Raw genomic sequence first — 17,998 nt, 5'->3', positions numbered from 1 at the left:
AAATAGATATTCTTTCTGTTACAAATTAGATATAATTTATGGTAGTCCTTTGCCAGGCCTGCTTACCCCCACCACTATGAAGTTCTCCCAAAGTTGTCTTTAGCTTTTGTTACTTAAAATAATAACCCAAATTGCTCTTTCCTTTTTAAAAAAACTTTGCTGCTAAATTTTAGTGGCATAATTTCTGCAGACTCATGGTTGAAGAAAAAGAAAAAGGAAGGGATTGAGGACAGTAAGCAGGTCACAGATTGCCCACCTTGCTACAAAGTGTAATTCTGAGAATTTCCCTTTCCCACTGCTCTGAATCTAAGCTTAAATAGTTTTCTTCCACTGCTATACATTGAGAATGCTAGGAAAGATTGTAAAGACTACCCAGTTTCTTTCACTAATTATTTTATGAAGTATTAATCTCAGCTAAGCAAGGATTTTCTACTGTACTTTATTGTCAGATTATTGTATTTTTAGTTTAGTTCTTGTCAATAGACAGAATCAGCCTGATTGACATAATGTGTTTAGAAGTCTTTTCAAATTAAGTTCCAAAATAGTTGGGAGAAATGCCAGAGAACTAAAAGGTAAATTTTATCAGTCTCACGTATATTTCATGATTTTTAAAAAAATTTAGTGGTACTTGTCTTAAATATGGTATTTTCCAAAGCAGTGTTCATCTAATCAATTAATGTAAACAGCTATACTTGCCAGGAGGAAAATAAATTCCCATGAAGACAAATTTATTAACAAATTCAAAGTTCATGAAATAGTTCACAAGCTTTGATAAATGCTTTGCAAACTTGCACCAACTTTATAAAAACTAATTACATATGAAATACCCTATGGAATATGGATTTTTATTTTCTCACGGATATTTAGATATTAGCTTGGAAATTCTGAACTATCAAAAATTCAAATCAAATCCTATATGGATTCAGATGCCAAATAGAAATATATGTTAAACAGTGTAATCCACTGAAAGCTAGTTCAAGGCATTTTGCTGCCAGAAATGTGGGACAATATAGTGCCTCCTCACACTTCATGTACAAAATTAAATTACAATCATAGTTGAGGTTTTTCTCCAAAACTGGTACTATCTCTGCATATGTATACTACCAACTTTTGGCCTTGGATCCACTTCAGAAAAAATACTGCTAATAAAACCCAACATGATAAAGCGGTTACAAACTCAGCAAGCATAAAAAATAATATGAAAAATTTACAAGGGTTGCATCTGTCACTTATACCAATTATATGTTGTCATATACCACTGACATTTAAGTTGAGGTAACGGTAGCAACAGTTGTGATAAGAATCTTTGGCTTGTTCCCACTTTCACCTGGGTGTAGTACAGTGGTGATATCCAAATTTTTTTACTACCGGTTCTGTGGGCGTGGCTTGGTGGGCATGGTGTGGCTTGGTGGGCGTGGCAGGGGAAGGATACTGCAAAATCTCCATTCTCTCCCCACTCCTGGGGGAAGGTATTGCAAAGTCTCCATTCCCACCCCACTCTGGGGCAACCCAGAGGTGGTATTTGCCGGTTCTTTGAACTACTCAAAATTTCTGCTACCGGTTCTCCAGAACCTGTCAGAACCTGCTGGATTTCACCCCTGGAATAGCAGTGGGAAATAGGCAGGGGTGGGATTCAGCCAGTTCGGACCAGTTCATTTAGCTGCGTTTTTTAAGCCGCATGCATGCGTGCAAGTGCACATGTGAGCAAAGCACATGCGCAGAAGGGGCGCACGCACATTTTCGGTGCTGGGGCGAACTGGTTGTTAATTCATGTGCCAGCCACCTCTGGAAATAGGGATAAGCCTTACACCAACAGGTTTCAATGGTAGTCCAAAGTGTAAAATCTGTTACTGTATACTTCAACCATTACCCTGCCGGCAGAGTCAGGCAATCAATAGGAGATGAAATCAGAGGAGTTCTTATCTGTCATTTCGAGTGGATGTGGGTATATGCCCTCCCCTCTAGTCCCTAGCTGTCATTCTGCAGTTAATCTCTGCATACAACTGTATATAGCAACATTGTGCTGCTGATTGATCAAACTACAAAACAATTCTAGACTACTTCCCTACTAGTAACTGCTTTAACTCTACAGTATGACCCTTACCGTTTAATGCAAGTGTGGATAGCAAAATAGTGGAATTGTGTACCAGGGAAATAGAATAGGAGGCTCAGCTAGTGTTAGACCTCCACTCCTATTGCAATCTAAACAGAACACAGAGAAATTTGGAAGTCTGCATGTGTCTGTCTATATAAGGCGGGGAAATGAAGGGAAGAGAAATTCAGAGTAAGTTGCTTGTAACTTAACTCCCTTACTAAATCTGATCTGGTCTGTTCTGTTTTTCACTTTATTGAACTTGAGTAATGACAAAATGGATTGTTGGAAGAGGAACATAGAAAAACAAGCCTAGAAATTGTAGACAAAATCCTACTATAGTGGTCTGATGTGCAGATGCTTCTCTCTCTGACGAGTGGAAAGCTGAAGGGGAGCATGCAAAGCCGGACGCATGCATTGCAGACAAATAATCAGGTCAGCACCATTTGGCAGTAACCTGAAATGGTCACTATAGAGTCAGGAGAGGGAGCAATTTCTGCTGATTCAAAGATAGATGAATAGCATTAACACTGCAGGCCCGATGATCTGTAGAAAAGTTCAGATCTGAATAAACTCATATTAGGCTGGCTTGAGCAGGCACATAAAGTTAGCCTCTATAATTCAGTATAAAGTTGTGTCACGAATGTTTAACAGTTACTGTTTTGTATATGGTTCCCCCCCCCCCCCAATGCATTGGAAACTTTTCCAATATTCATGTAAACAACTGATTTAAAACATCCTATTATAACTTTTTTCCATGATTACACTGCAGTGCCCAGAAGAGGGCAATGTAGGCTCTCATGAGCTACAGTACTATAGTGTTCTTGAGAAAGTAAAAGACAGGATGGATTAGAATTTCATAGAACAGAATAGCCTAATGCCTGCCCTCCTTTGGAAAGAGTTTTCAGCCCACAATGCAGTTAAATATATATTTAATAAGCAGAGAGCTTTAGACGTGTTTCATGATTGTGAGGGTCATCAGAGGGTTGGGTGCGTCTTAAAAAGTTCATTTGCCACTATAGTTGACATTACATGTCAGACATGGCTCCTTCAGCTTTTATGTAGTCAAGGACTATCTTCATCGTAGTGTCTGCCATGGGGCAGCCCGTGGGACAATTTTCTTTTGCTGCAGTTTATTGTGGCACCTTTTCTTATATGCCTTTGGTACAGGAGGATTGTTCAAAGGTTCCTGTCTGAGTTGGAAATACACCTGAAAGAGACAAAAGTCACTGAAATGCCATCCAATGAAAAATTACATTACATACTGTACCCCCTTTCTCTGCCAGATGGAAGCTTATCATATTCTTTTTTTTCCCATTTGGAAACAGAATTCAATTCAGGGGTAAAATGTAACATTTGTTACTACCGGTTCTGTGGGCATGGCTTGGTGGTGGGGGGTTAATGTGACTGGGTGGGCGTGGCCAACTTTTTTTTTTTTAACTTTTCAAAGCATTTTTTCTAATGCTTTGAAAAGCCTCTGCCGATCAGTCAACTCAGCTGGGATCGTCAGAGACTTTTCAAAGCATTTTTTTTACTACCTCTTCTGCCAAGAGGTTGCAGAAAAAAATGCTTTGAAAAGCCTCTGACTATCCCAGCTGAGCCCCGCGATCATCAGAGGCTTTTTTTTTTTACTTTTAAAAACATTTTTTTTTGTCGGAAGAGGTTGTAGAAAAAATGCTTTTAAAAGTAAAAAAAAAAAAGTCTCTGATGATCCTGCGGCTCAGCTGGGCATGGGGGGGGGGCACAGGGATTTTTGCTACCGGTTCTCCGAACCACCCGCTGCCATCGCTACTGGATCGGGTGGTCCGGTCCAAACCGGGAGCATTTCACCCCTGACTCAATTGGATAAGGTCCTGTGGATGAATTTAAAAAAAAAACACACACAAAACTATGCAGTAAAACAAGGGAGTATATATTTGCCAAATTTCTATCAGTGAATCAGAAGAACTACATTCTAGGAAAGTCATCTATTTATGTATAAATCTGTTATTATATAGGGTTTTTTTTAAAAAAAGGTTAATGGTCTCTAGATGGATAGTATATTATTTTATTTAGAAAACTGTATGCTTAGAGCTAAGATTTAGATTTTGATGTAACTAAAAAAAATGTATAGTCTTTCCTCAGATAGGCCAATAAAAAGACATAAGATACATTTCAATCCTTGGGACAAGCAATGATAAGTTAGCTCCAGATTTGGGCATAATTCTAGCAATGAGAAACAGCAAGAGATTTCCAAGGAATGCTATGATAGTGCCAGGCAGCTAAGTGTCATATTAATTTCCAACAATTCTTCAGATCAGTGATATGAAGGAGAAAATGTGAGAAATTAACATTTAGCTATGGTGAATCATCTCACATTACTGCCCGGGTAGGGAATTTATGGTCCTTCAGATGTTGCTGAACTAAAGCAACTCTTACCTTTGGCTATGCTGGCTGGGGCTGCTTAAGAGTCATATAGTTCAGCAATAACTGATTCTCCTCCAGTGACTGCTGGACTGACTTTTTTTTTTTTAAAGGGAGTCCAACTAGTGCTGGATTGTATGCTGCCCAGAGTCACTTGCTCATGAGATGGGCAGCACTATAAATTAAATGAATAAATAAATAAATAATGGGGCAACAAAGTCCTGGCTACTGTATAAGAATAACCTATGCTGTTATTATGTTATGATGTATAATAACCTGAAACATATTAGTTGCAATGTTTTTCCAGCCAAAGCTGTTTCTGGCTATCAGAAACATAAATCGATGCTCCTTATATAAGCCAGCCTCTTATAAACTAACTTAATTGCAAGATAGACTGCATGACTAGTGGATAATTTATACTTAAGGGAAATGTAACGAGTATTTTCTTGTTTTTTTTTCCCTTCCAGTATGGAAAAGCTATACCATTTTTTGGGCTGAAAAGTAATTTCTCATTTCCATAGTATTTTCACTAATCAAGATATCAAGTTGCTGCAGTTGAGGGAATACATATACATGCAGACACTTTCTTCTTTTCCCTTCCCTACTCTACTTATGCTTCATACTGGAAGAGGGAGAATTGTATTTTCTCTTTCCTTCCATACTCACCAGTGAGGGCTGAGCTGGGCCAACAGTCACCATCACAGTCTGAGGTTGGTAACCATCTGCTGATGCAATAACTTTATAATTACCAGGCAATAGCAGCCTGAAGTAGTCCCCATGTTCACCTACACGAGAGAAGAAGATATTAAAAGATTCAGATCAGGGGTGAAATTCACTTACCTTCCCTACTGGTTCGCAAGTATGCGCACACATTCCTTATTCATTCTTCATCATATGAAGGTCTAAATGTCTTCAATTCAACATACATGGAATTCATATCTGCCATTTGCACCTTCATAAATTCAAGCTGAATACAGCATATATGAATGGTTGAAAATAACGGATAAGTAAACAATCCCAGATGTAAAGTAAGTTTTCCTTGTCCTTCTAGAATAGATGGTGAAATGCAACCTAAGGGAGTCAGAATCCTTCAGCCACACTTTTTTAGGGTTAACTTTTGACTTAATTTAATAAAGTTAATAAAAATATCACGAACTCCAGAAATCCTGTCCACAGGCAAGCCTGACTACATGTCTATTTCATACAAACATACACTGTAGATACATTACATAGTCTAAAGCTAATAGTGCAATGCTACAATATTAAGTGTTCCCTATATTGTTATAGGATTACAACTTTCAAAATATCCAGAAAGGGAATTCTGACTGTACATAAGTCCTCCTAATAAATTTGGCAGGAACCAGTTTTGGAAGTGCTTTCATCGAGTTACTGTTTAATTTCTGACTTAGTTACTAAATTCTAGCAATTTTTAAAATTCAAATTACAATCTGGTAAAAATCTATGAAATCAATTTAAGCATTCCTTTTAAAAAAGCTTCAGTTGTGTTAGGCTGAGTACCAACCTGTAGTGACATCATGGCCAATTCCTTCCACAGAAATTACAGCTCCTGCAAGTTTGTTGTTGTTCTCATCTGACACCAGGCCTTTGATGCCCTGGTGAATCTGCACAACAGAAATACTGAACAGCCTTAGGACTAAGACCATGGTACTTAGGAAGAATACAGCAACAATTCATTTTGTCTGAAGCTTCATCAGTGATAGGGCTTCTTTACTGGTCTGAGAAAAGATCCTTTCCCAGTTGACAATGATAAATTCAGTGATAAAACATAAATGTGGTGTGTTCAGAAAGTCCCAGGTTCATCCATCAGCAGCTTCAGAATAGATAGAAAGGCCTGACTGTATCTGAAACTCTGGACAGAGTTCCATAGTTGTCATGTATTCTAGATTCATTTATTAGACAAACAAGAAAAAAACTGAGTCTGCACATATCTAATCAGAATTGTATTGTCAGAATTGTATTGTATTGTCGACTGGCGGCCCCTAGGGGGAGAGCCTTCTCTGTGGGGGCACCTACAATCTGGAACGAGCTCCCCCCGGTGATACGGACGATCCCGGATCTGCGCACCTTCCGTCGCGCACTTAAGACTTTTTTATTTCATCAAGCTGGCCTGGCCTAAATCTTCTCCCCTTTTTAAATGTAAATTTTAATTTGTTTTTAAATTATGGGGTATTTTAAATTTGTTCACCCAAATTATTTAATTCATTTTTATTTTATTTTAAATTTTTGTATTTATGTGTTTTATCCTGTGGCTGTTCACCGCTCTGAGTCCTTTGGGAGAAGGGCGGTATAGATATTTAATAAAAAAATAAAATAAAATAATAAAATAAAATAAATTGTCTCTAGGAAAGAGTTAGGAAAAAATGTGGGAGATGCTGGGACAGGAATGGTGGGAAAGCACTGGGAGATTTGGAACAATGTAAGGGCTGACAGAAAAGCACTGGGAAGACTGGTGGAGATGTGCAGCAGTGGCAAGAAAACACTGAGAAGATAGAAGTATGAGGATTGGTAAGAAACATACTTTTGTGCATGCATGTGCAAAGTAGTACATAGGCTTTTTTATGAATATTCAAAAGCACTTTCAAGTTTAATGGATGCTCAGGTTTAATAGATGTGCCATCCCCCCTATTCAAAAAACAGTGGTATGCGTGGCATATTGGACAATGGGAGCCCCATCCTTTGCCATTACTGTGCTGCACTGTTAACAGCCAAACAGCTGATAGATGTGCCAGCAATACCAACCTACTCCACACGCACCACCAACACCCTGGATAGCCTCCTTGTCAGATCCAGGTTGGTAGACAATGCAACTCTTATTGCCTGTTTCTAAGACAGACCAGCCCCATTGCCCTGCCCTTGGTATTCCACTGCCAAATAGTCAAATCAAGGGTTCATTATTTAATGTACCATCTTATAAGCATGAAAGAAAGAGGGGATCAAATTTTTTAAAAGGTTTGCCAAAAAGCAGAATGATATTGTGTCATAATTTTGTTACCTCCTCTATGTAGGCAATAAGGGCCTCCCGATTTGCCAGCCACTCATATTCCAGTTCCTCCTCTGGCGGGAATTTCTTGCAGCTCAGTTCAAGGGTAATTTCAAAGCAGTTGGTGTGCAGGTAATTGAAATCCTGCATCCCTGAAGGACAGAAAGAGCTGGAGATACATACTGATAAAAAGTCTTAAGCATCCCTTTGAGCTAAATGTCACCAACTAAAAGGATGGAAAAAAAGGGCATGACTTGATATCTGAGTATGAGGCCCAAAGATCAAAACAATAGAAGAGCTCCAAAGTAGGGAACTTTTCTAACCATTCGAAAGGCCATTACTCTTACACGATGGGACATTTCAAAATCTTCTCTCCAAAATATACTTACTCTCTTTCTCTTGTGCTATCACCCCATTTTGCCTTACCTTTGCTGAGTGAGTACCAGGATGCCCCATTAGTGATGCCATCAACAAAGAAGTCTCCACAGTTTGTACCCCGATGCATCCATCCATGGGAATAAGAATAAACCTTGGCCAACTGGAAAGAAAATGTCAAGCTGGTCATATATTTTCACCTGTCCAGTCACATTGCAAGCTGGAAATAGACTCTAGGTCTAAAAAGGGAAAAAAGAAGACCTTAATATCTCCTTTGCAATATTAGTGTCCTTGCTTCCCATTAAGAAAAGCTATTCTATCATATTATGTAGCAGACTCAATGCTATTCTGAGCAAAACAAGAAAAAAACATAAACATTCACAGCATACAGTGAAAGAGCCAAAGAAAATAATTATTTCTTCCTCTCCTCCTCCTCCCATAAGAACATTTAAAAAGCCCCGTGTGATTAGGCCACAGGCCCATTTAGCCCATTTTATTTCATAGCAATGAACCAAATATAATTGAGAAAGCTACAGTAGACTTTCTCTTGGTTCCAGAAATTAATATTAATATATATGGTGTCTCTTTTATTAGAGATAATGAACAGCCATTGTGATTAATAGTGAATGATGGCTTTATCTTCCATGAACTTTTATTAGCTCTTTTTAAAAAAAATTAAGCTGGTTGTCATCATTATATTTGTGAGAGTAAATTCAAAAAAGTATTATTTGTATATGTTCTGAACTTCCTGCCCTTCACATTTATTAAATCACCTGAGTTACAGTATTTTGAGAAGTAAAGGAAAAAAAATATTTTATTTTTTATATGACTCTATTTTTCCCCACTTAACTTAAAGAAACCTTAATGTAATTTTTCAACTTGGGCGGGAGGGCTATTCCAACAACTCACAATTGAGGTTGTACCTTTCTACTTCTACAATTCTCAATTATTGTTTTATTATTTATTATTTAAAATCAACTTTACATAGAATTTTACAAATGTATAACTTTGTATAGAGGAATTGTATCACCAAATTATTTTTACTTTCCTAATAATAGCCTAACACCTCCATCTTGAAATCAGCCTTTTTAGCAGCTTTTGGATTATTCACTACCAGTTCAGGGCCCATCAAATATGTTTATAATTTATTTAAAACAGTTTTATTTCACTATCATCTACAGAGGTAGTGTACTACATAGCAAATAAAAATAAAAGACCCAGCAGTAGAATAATAATACTTAAAACATCAAAAATATCAATTAATAGAATCAGAAAGAATATATTGAAAGCTTTCCCAAAATGAAAAGTCAGCACTACATTCAAAAAGGTTGTCTATAAAAAATGTTATTTTTTTTCCTGACTGTGTAGGAGTTGGCTTCCTTGCATTTTTTCCCTTGAAGTTTCTCCTCTGTCTTTCTCATGGTACAACTCCAAGACTGGAAGGAATCCAATAACTGGCTATGAGTCATTATTACAAACAAGCATAAATATTCATTGCAGTTTTAAAATTATCAGTATCGTGCTATATTACACAAGATATATTGCAATACTAGTCATTTGGCCTGAGGATCAAGTTGAGAGCTTCCAGAGCAAATTGAACAAACATTTGTAATACTAAATATATACAAGGACTCTAGTATTATTATTTACAACAGAACTAGTTGCTTCATACGCATTCCAGAAAAAAAATTAGGGAATCAGAATTAAAACACAGAACTGATCACTAGCCACTAGCCACCTGAATAAATATTTAAAATTCTTCACAGTGGTTTTGGCATCATAGCACTGAAGCCCTGAGGGAAAGGGGGGTGTTTTAAACAGTATACAGCATGCACCCTGGAAGAGCAGTTCTATTGCATTCATTCACACCAAAAAGGATAAGCAGACCCAAAGGTACTTTTTCAAAAGGCAACTGGACTTTCTTGGTTTTTTTTCTCTCTCTCTTTTTTCTTTGAAGAGATTTCGCTTCTTATCCAAGAAGCTGCTTCAGCTCTGATTGGATGGTGGGGAATGGAAGAAAAAGAATGCAGATGATCAGCATGACCAGTCAGAGCTGAAGAAGCTTCTTGGATGAGAAGTGAAACCTCTTCAAAGAAAAAATAAATAAATCCAGTTGCCTCTTGAAAAAGTATTTTTGGGACAACTATGGCCTGGATGACTGACAATCTCCATAGACATAAGAAGACCCACTTTTCCTCCTTTGCCTCCTCTTGGTAAGTGATCAGGAAGATGAGTGGAAAGAAAGAAGGGCTGGGTCTCTTCTCTCCTAATATTCTCTTGCCATGAATGGCAGGAGGACAAGGGGGGAGAAAAGTGGGGGTGGAGGAAATAGGGGAGGATGACTCATTTGATGCCAGTTCTTTGATCCTATCCTGGGGCTTTGGGAACTGATGCAAAAGAGCACCAAAGATAGCCAGGAAGAGAAGAGGCATTCTCCCAAGATCTCAATTTGGATAGAATCTCTATTCAGCTTAAATCCCAAGACTGGGTATTTGTCCAAAGTGCAGTCACACTTAAGCTGATATATTTTATTGTCGGTTTCCACACTGGTCATGTTGGTGTGCAGAACCAACCTGAGGCGAAGGTAGCCAGCATCTAATGGTCCCCTAAAAGACAGCCTATGTTCTATACAGATATTATTTTATTTATTTATTTTATTTATTTGATTTTTATACCGCCCTTCTCCAGCAGGACTCAGGGCGGTGGACAGCCAAAAGTAAAAACACAACATACAAAAATTAAAACAGTTTAAAAGATATTAAATAACGTCGGCCACAATTTAAAATAACCCAGTTAAAATTAATTTCAAATTAAAACCAAAGGATGGGATCAAGCCAGCCTGGCTAGATGAAATAAGTGGGTTTTAAGGGCCTGACAAAAAGTCCGGAGGTCCGGTATCGTCCAGTATTGATCTGAATCTATTTCATCTTGCTTTTATTATCCCTGACATTTCTCACCTTTCTGAAGAGGATGTCATCAGGCGTGGGAGTGCTATTTGATTGCCAGTTGCCACGAATTCTCTGTTCATGGGATTTGTCATAGGGATAATTGGCAACTACAGCTCCACCATGAAGATTGGCTGAGAGAATAAAATTGTAACTCTTCATCCACTGAATTACAGCCAATGTCTCTGATTCTACCTGTCAGAAATACACAAAATATCAAGCCAGATGCTCAACCTGATTCTTAATACTTCTAATTTGTTCCAGACCTGCAGCACTGCCCTCATGGGAACATACCCAGAATGCAGTTATAAAAATGCTTACATGACTATTCTCTAATCTCAAAATTCTCTGGTTTTGGAGATTATTATGGAAGTTAGCAAGTGCCCATTTACAAAACCCTTTAAATCCTTCATTTTTTGCTTGCACCAATTGCTAATTCATTGCTGGACACAGTTCAATAGATGGGTAATTATTTTGAAAACCCTAAATGGCAATGTCTCAGACATTGCCTCCTCAACTACCATCCTTGCTTGCCTGTTATTAAGATCAAGTGGGAAATCTTTTTCCTGCTTTCATGTACCACAGAAATGTTCTTGGTTGCAATGAGATACGGACTCCATCCATTAAAACACAATTTTGGCAGAATTTTAATCTGCCAAACTGACTTAGCTTTATTGGAGAAGAGTGGGTTATCTGATTCTGTTTTGCTCATGTTTTCTATCTTACTGTTGCAATGTTAAGTTTATTTATTTATTTAGATAATTTATATGGCCACCCATTCACTTTCAGTGATTCTAAGCAGCTGACAAAAATTTTGTACAATGTGTTAGATATCTATTAAATACTCAACACACGAGTATCTAAATAATAAACAATGAGGAAAGATCTTAAGTGCACACTAATTATAATCTGACTTTCTTGTTTGTCATCTTCCTTCATCCCTCCCTCCCTCCCTCCCTCCCTCACACTCCCATACACAAAAACACACACTCATACACAGAGCACAAATACACACTATTGAAGTCTATTTAGTGGTTAAAATTATCTGTTGCACGAATCCCATAACCATTTAGGTTCACAAACTTTATGTTTTTAGCATGTCCAACTGGCTTATTGTGTCTTATTCAGCAAATCATACTTAAGCAACTCATGGCTTAGGACAATATGTGAATCTAGTCATGATTCTGCATTTTAGAAACTGGGAGACTGTGAATTCTAGTCCTGCCTTAGGCACAAAACCTACCTGGATGACCTTGGACCAGTCATACTCTCTCAGTGCTGGAAGGAGACAATAGTAAACTGTTTTTGAAATTTTGCCAAGAAAACTGCAGGGGCTAGCCTAGGAAATCACCAGGAGACAATGCTGATTTGAAGGCAGCATGTGAATGCACGTGCCTCCATGCGTGCGTGCTCAGGCACGCACATACACAGGCTCAAGCAAGTGTGCAGACTTTATACTCGTCCTGATCTTATTTAATGCATATAGGACTTCATATGGCTAACGCCAGAAATGATGGCCTTGCTAGGTTCCTAAGAGATGTTTAAGCACTTAGGAACCAATTCTTAACATGTTAATTTTCCATATCTAGATACACAGACAGAGACCCAGACAAAATCTTCTTCCTGTGTTCCAAAGGACTATGATCCAGGGAGTATTAAAGCAGTTGGGTTTTCTCCATATGTAATTTGGCTCTTAGAGAAAAGTGAAGAGAATGGCAAAAAAGTAGAGGGAACTTAATTCATGCAGTATTGTAAGAGTCCAGTAACATGCATTACACAGCCATCACAAGTTTCTACAACCACATGGCTGGGATGGATGAGTGGATAAACTATAAGTGGATACAGTATACACATTACTTGAAAGGGATTAATTGGATTGGCATTACCTGGCTTTTCCAATTATCTGGCAAAGGGATGTGATGATTGGGTCCACCCTGTTTCTCATTGGAATACATGATGGTGTTGAGGTCAGGAAAATTACGGTTAAGGTCGACTCCATTGACATTGTTTCTCCCAATGACATAATCTAAATAACTTTGGTTCTAAAAAGAGAATAATAAATTTTTGTGTCATTGTAGATATGTTTAAGTGAATACCATATTTTAGCTTATCTCTTGAGTCATCAAAAGGGAGATAGGCATTTCAGAAAAGAGAATAAAAGCCGTTCAGGAGCTTCTGGATTTCAGGATGCTAAGAATAGTTGCCAAATATTTATTGAGCAGGGTCTTCTGATACAGATTAGCATAGTCAGAATTCAACAGACAACCCTAAATTAAAGATGTTTGTATTTTAAGAAACATCTCTTTTTCCTTAACACAACTGTATTCAAAGCCACAGTGCATAAACATGAAATGCAGAATTGAAATGCCTTTATTTTTATGGCCCAAAAAATCAGTTTGAATTATAGGAATCAGTTTTCCCTTGGGCTGGGAAATTGGCTGTTGCCTTTACTATCAATGTCACTTGCCCTGTTCACAGATCTTTTGCTGAAAGAACAATAAACTGCTCAGAATATCCAAAACAATAAATGGTCAGAACAGTTTGGAACTGTGTTAAGTACACTATTATAAATTGGAAAAGTTTGTGGAAAGCCTGTTATCTGGAGGTCCCCCAATTGCTGTGACTTTCCTCCTCTGAAGTCATCGTGTCGTCAGTCATCCTCTGAAGAGCAAGAATGTGAAAGCAAGTTGGCCAGTGGCATTCATTGCAATGTGATGCCTGTTTCCCAATCACTGGAAAATATGGGGAAGATTGAAATGTCTCACTTTTACAGGTCTGCAACTATGACATCATCAGATCATAGTGGATAGGGAGAGTTTTGCTACAGCTCAGCATCCATGACCCAAAGTGACCACAGGGAACACAGAGCATTACTTTATTTTATTGTTTAGCTAGTATTGTTGACATTGACTGGCATAAGCCCTACTTTTTTTACCAGTAGATACCAAAAGATTTTCTGCATTCAAAGCATATGTTCTACTTTTTACTACATAGTATTGCAATATGTTGCCTTCTAAATCAGATTAAGATCCAACTCTCTCACTTATAAATTCTTAATAGCGGCAAGCTATATGTCTCTGGAAGATCACAAACAAGCAATCATGATAAGTTTATATAATATTCTGTAGCAGTCACCTGAGTCTATTCTTAAGATTTATTACCTTTTGACATAGAAGTTTAATTCAGCTGTTGCAATGCATAAAGTTTGATTTAGAGTCTGTGACTTTGGTTTCCCAAATTTGATATCTCCAAAAGTGCTGGAACTAACTAAACATTCTGAAAATTGTACTTCCAACACATTCAGTAATGCCATTCCTCTCTCCCTTGGCTGCCTTAAAACAAACTTTTGTTATTACCATGACAATTGAAATATAAAAGTAATGCTTGCCTAGTACCTGGGCAGCTGCCACTTCATATCCATCAGGATTCATCGAAGGTAAGAGGTGAATGCGTGTTTCATGGATGAGCTGTGTAATGCGCGGATTACCATGGCGATACTCTTCACACAGGAAATCCGCAAGCTGGAGCAACAGTTCCCGGCCTAGTACCTCATTCCCATGCATGTTTGCCACATACTTGAATTCTGGCTCCACTGAGAAAGGGAGAAATTTGCTGACATTGGAACAGAGTAGATAGACTCAACACAACTGGGTGCTGATGCATAAACATTGAGGTCAAGCAGGAGGGGGAAGCAGCATAGATTCCCAAATGGCATTCTGTGATGATGAAACTATAGCTGTGGCCTTTTGTATTGTGGAAAGAAGCTCATTGTGAGGTTATGTGCTTCTTCAGGCCACATGTTCACTGTCAAACGAAGAGAGGTCAATTGCTGTCTCTCATACAGAACTTAAAAGTACGGGGCAATGGACAGGAATCAGTGCTTGGAGAAAATGGGAAGAAGCAGTGCATTGTATGAGAATGGTATGTATCCTGGGGGCAAATCTTTTCCTGCAGTGGAGAATTGAAAGTAGGGCACAGTCACAACCACATAATCAGGGTCTCTATTTCCTTATTTCATACAGTGCATCTAAAGGTCCCTTCCACCGTTCCTCTTCAGCTTATCTCCTAGAATGTCACATTCCAGCCTTCTAAAGCTTAATGGGGGTTAAAGTAAATTGCAAAATAAAATCAGCATGATTTAGCCTCAAATTCATTTATGTAAAACTGTTTCCCCCATAGATGGCCCCCTTTTCTCTACGTGTACCCTGCAGGATGCATAAAAACAATGATTAGGCTCTGAGAGGGCTATTCTACATGAAGAAGGCTATTAATTATGTACAGAAGTCTCTAGAATTGTAGGCAGTATATCTGCAAATATAGGTAGTCCTACTTTATGCACAAAAGAATAAAAATGTTTGTGTAGATTATAAGGTGGGGAAGAATCCATGTATACATAATAGACATCCCTTGACCAAACTTGCAGCTGATCCCAGCCTCTTTTTCCCTATCCATTTCCCTATCCATTCATCAATTCTGTGTTCCTCTTCTTATATCCTTAAAAATCTTGGAACCAGCTGGTCTATGGGATTTTTTTTTATGAATTATAATGGCTTACCTGCTAATCTTGGTGGTAAGAAACCTTACTAATTATTTATTAGTGTTATCTATCTTGTAGGATTAATGCATAACACGATGGATATCATACTTGTAAATGCTGAACTTGGGACATCAGAGAAATGAACATTTACTAAATTACTAAAACACAAATACTGCTCTTTTAATTTGGTTTTGGAGTATACAAGTAAAAAAGACCATAACATGTCATAAAAATAAAAAGGTAAAAGTAAAAGGATTGTTTAAAGAATTTTAATTATCTGCTCTTATGCTTAATGTAACTGCTGAATAATTCTACAATGCCTAGTTGAATAAAAATATTTTTGCCTGACATCTACTGGATAATAGTTAGGAGTAGACTAGTCTCTTCCAGTCTGGTATCCCCCAGATATGTTGAACTTCAGCTTCTGTAATTCCTAAGTACACTACTTTGGGGAAGGTACTCATTAACCAGAATACTTCTAATGAAAAACCTCTTTGCTTTAGCTGTTAAAGGTATAGCAAGGGCTTCAACGCATGATCTTTGGTCTCAGAATTCTTGCTGCATAATTATGAGTCTGGCGTCTGTATTTCCCTCTCTTTGTCAGGCTCTGCCCCACTTATTCAAAAGTGTAGTCTATCAAAGCTATAATTTGCAACAACATAGTTATGAGTGTTAAGGCAGAGAGAGATAGTGTAGGGAGAAGTAAAGGTTTTGTCATCTTCCAAGATTAATATTAATTTTGTCCAATTAGCTGCATTATTTTGTAGAATTAAAGTACAGCATTAAAAAAGAGAGCTGGAGTTGAATCTCTGGATTTGGGATTAAACTTTACCTTAATTACAAGCCCCAGATGGTTGCTAGTACATATATCTCAGACCTTCACATGAAATGAAATAAACCCACTAACGTGTCATGAGGCTTAATACATTTTTAAAACCATGCTATTAATTAAACAAGTCAATGTCAATCCAAACACTGGTTCTGTTCTGCACAGCCTTCCCCCTTCTCCTTGACTTGACCAAACTTTCTGCTAGGAATACCATGGCCCTGGCTTGATTCCATTAGGCACAGAGATTCCAGCACCACACTGAACCCAATTGTGCATTGATCAAGCAGAGCAGAAAGAAGCATCTCTTCAACTATACAGGTATAACTCTTGGGCACACTTACTGGGCTCATGGATGCCAGGAGAGTCGCTGAATTCCAGCACATAGAGGTTGCGGCCCTGCACACTGCGCCCAATGCTGTACAGCCTGGTAACATAGGGGCATGAGCCCCTTACATCGAACAGCGCCTGCACCAATTCCTCATAGCGGTGATGGACATAGTTAATTGAGGCAGCCACTCTCACCAAGAGCAAAACTTTTCCAAGGAGCCAAAGCCACTGATACATCTTTCTCTGGATGGCAAGCAGCTTTTTGCAGGAGACGATAGCTCTCCAAGCTTGCTTTTTGACAGCAACTAAAATGCAAACTCAACCCGGTTCTCTCCAGTTTTACAGTCAAGTGCCAGCCCACTCCACCTGTGGTGGAGACAGTGGTGGGAGGAGCATCTCAATGAATGCCCCTTACAGCGAGGGAAGAATTTTTAATGCTGAGTTCTTCCCCTTGTGCTCTAGTACACACATACACCACAGAGCTTTTAGAGCCAGAATTATTCAAAACCTCTGCACGTTTAGAAAGTTGTGTTGATTTCTGTTCATTTATTAACTGAAGGGTAAACAGGCATCTGAAATCTCCTGGCTCTTCATGGTAGGACAGAGACCTGATCAAAATCTCTCCGACAGGAAAAGATATTCAGGAAGACTCACTAGATTTCAAGAAGCACATTTTCAGCCACAAGCCAAAGCTCTTACATACACAATTGTAACAAAGTAAGCATCTCTGAACATGTACAACATGCTTCTTCTTTTCTATGGTCCCCCTATATTCGGAAGTTAGACGTAGTCAGAACATATTCTCTGATTCTAGAACAGATCTGGGGTCTGGCAGCTGTTTTAAAAACTGCCATTGGAACCAAAAATACTTTTATATTATAAATTTCCATAAAGTGTTTGTATCCTATAAAAGAATCAATGCTTTAAAATAAACAGAGTGCGTTGCATAGTAAATGTTATCTGGGACAAAGGGCACTGCAAATGGTGAGGCATGAAATTGGCTCAGCTCTTAGTCCTATGCTCAATTTTGCTCAGGACCTAAAGCCCAGTTTCACTATGGTTCCTTTTTCAAATTACATTATAAATAGGCCTATATCTGAACTGAAAAATCTGGAAGATAGTTTGATAGCAGCAAAGAGGTGCAGAAATGTCTCAGCTCAGATATGATAATCATAAATATTCATAAAAGGCCTGAGAGCTATCTTGACAATCAAGACTGGACACAAATGAAGGTTTTTGGTTGGCCATGTTTTAAGCCAGGTGCAGCATGCACTCTAGCAGTCTTTTGTTTGCATTCAGTTTTAGCATCTGAAAAGAATGTGCAATTTGTCTAAATAAAATAAATTATAGGGAGACATCCATTTGTTCAGCTCTGGTCCATCCCTATTTTGACTCAAGTTTCTGCCTAAGGGGTAAAAGAAGATAGCTGAATCAGTGATGTTGAACAAAATGCAGAATAAATGAACAGTTAAGGTTTGAGTTACATATG

General features: G+C 38.2%; 1 protein-coding gene across 1 annotated transcript; it reads right to left on the bottom strand.

The window, feature by feature from the left end:
* Nucleotides 1-3,007: 3,007 nt before the first annotated feature.
* CPN1 (carboxypeptidase N subunit 1) lies at nucleotides 3,008-16,860 on the bottom strand. Its single transcript, XM_034439828.3, has 9 exons — nucleotides 16,524-16,860; nucleotides 14,212-14,408; nucleotides 12,703-12,858; nucleotides 10,829-11,011; nucleotides 7,923-8,034; nucleotides 7,509-7,648; nucleotides 6,018-6,117; nucleotides 5,162-5,280; nucleotides 3,008-3,302 (listed from the first exon to the last, which is right to left on the bottom strand). The coding sequence occupies exons 1-9, from the start codon at nucleotides 16,744-16,746 to the stop codon at nucleotides 3,171-3,173; spliced, it is 1,362 nt and encodes a 453-aa protein (XP_034295719.2). The 5' UTR covers nucleotides 16,747-16,860; the 3' UTR covers nucleotides 3,008-3,170.
* Between the last annotated feature and the right edge of the window lie 1,138 nt (nucleotides 16,861-17,998).

This window comes from Pantherophis guttatus, chromosome 6 (assembly GCF_059756535.1).
Source record: "Pantherophis guttatus breed Tessera chromosome 6, ASM5975653v1, whole genome shotgun sequence".
In the NCBI taxonomy this organism is placed as follows: Eukaryota; Metazoa; Chordata; class Lepidosauria; order Squamata; family Colubridae; genus Pantherophis; species Pantherophis guttatus.
Note: the sequence above shows the minus strand (reverse complement) of the source record. Positions and strands in the feature narration are given on the sequence as shown.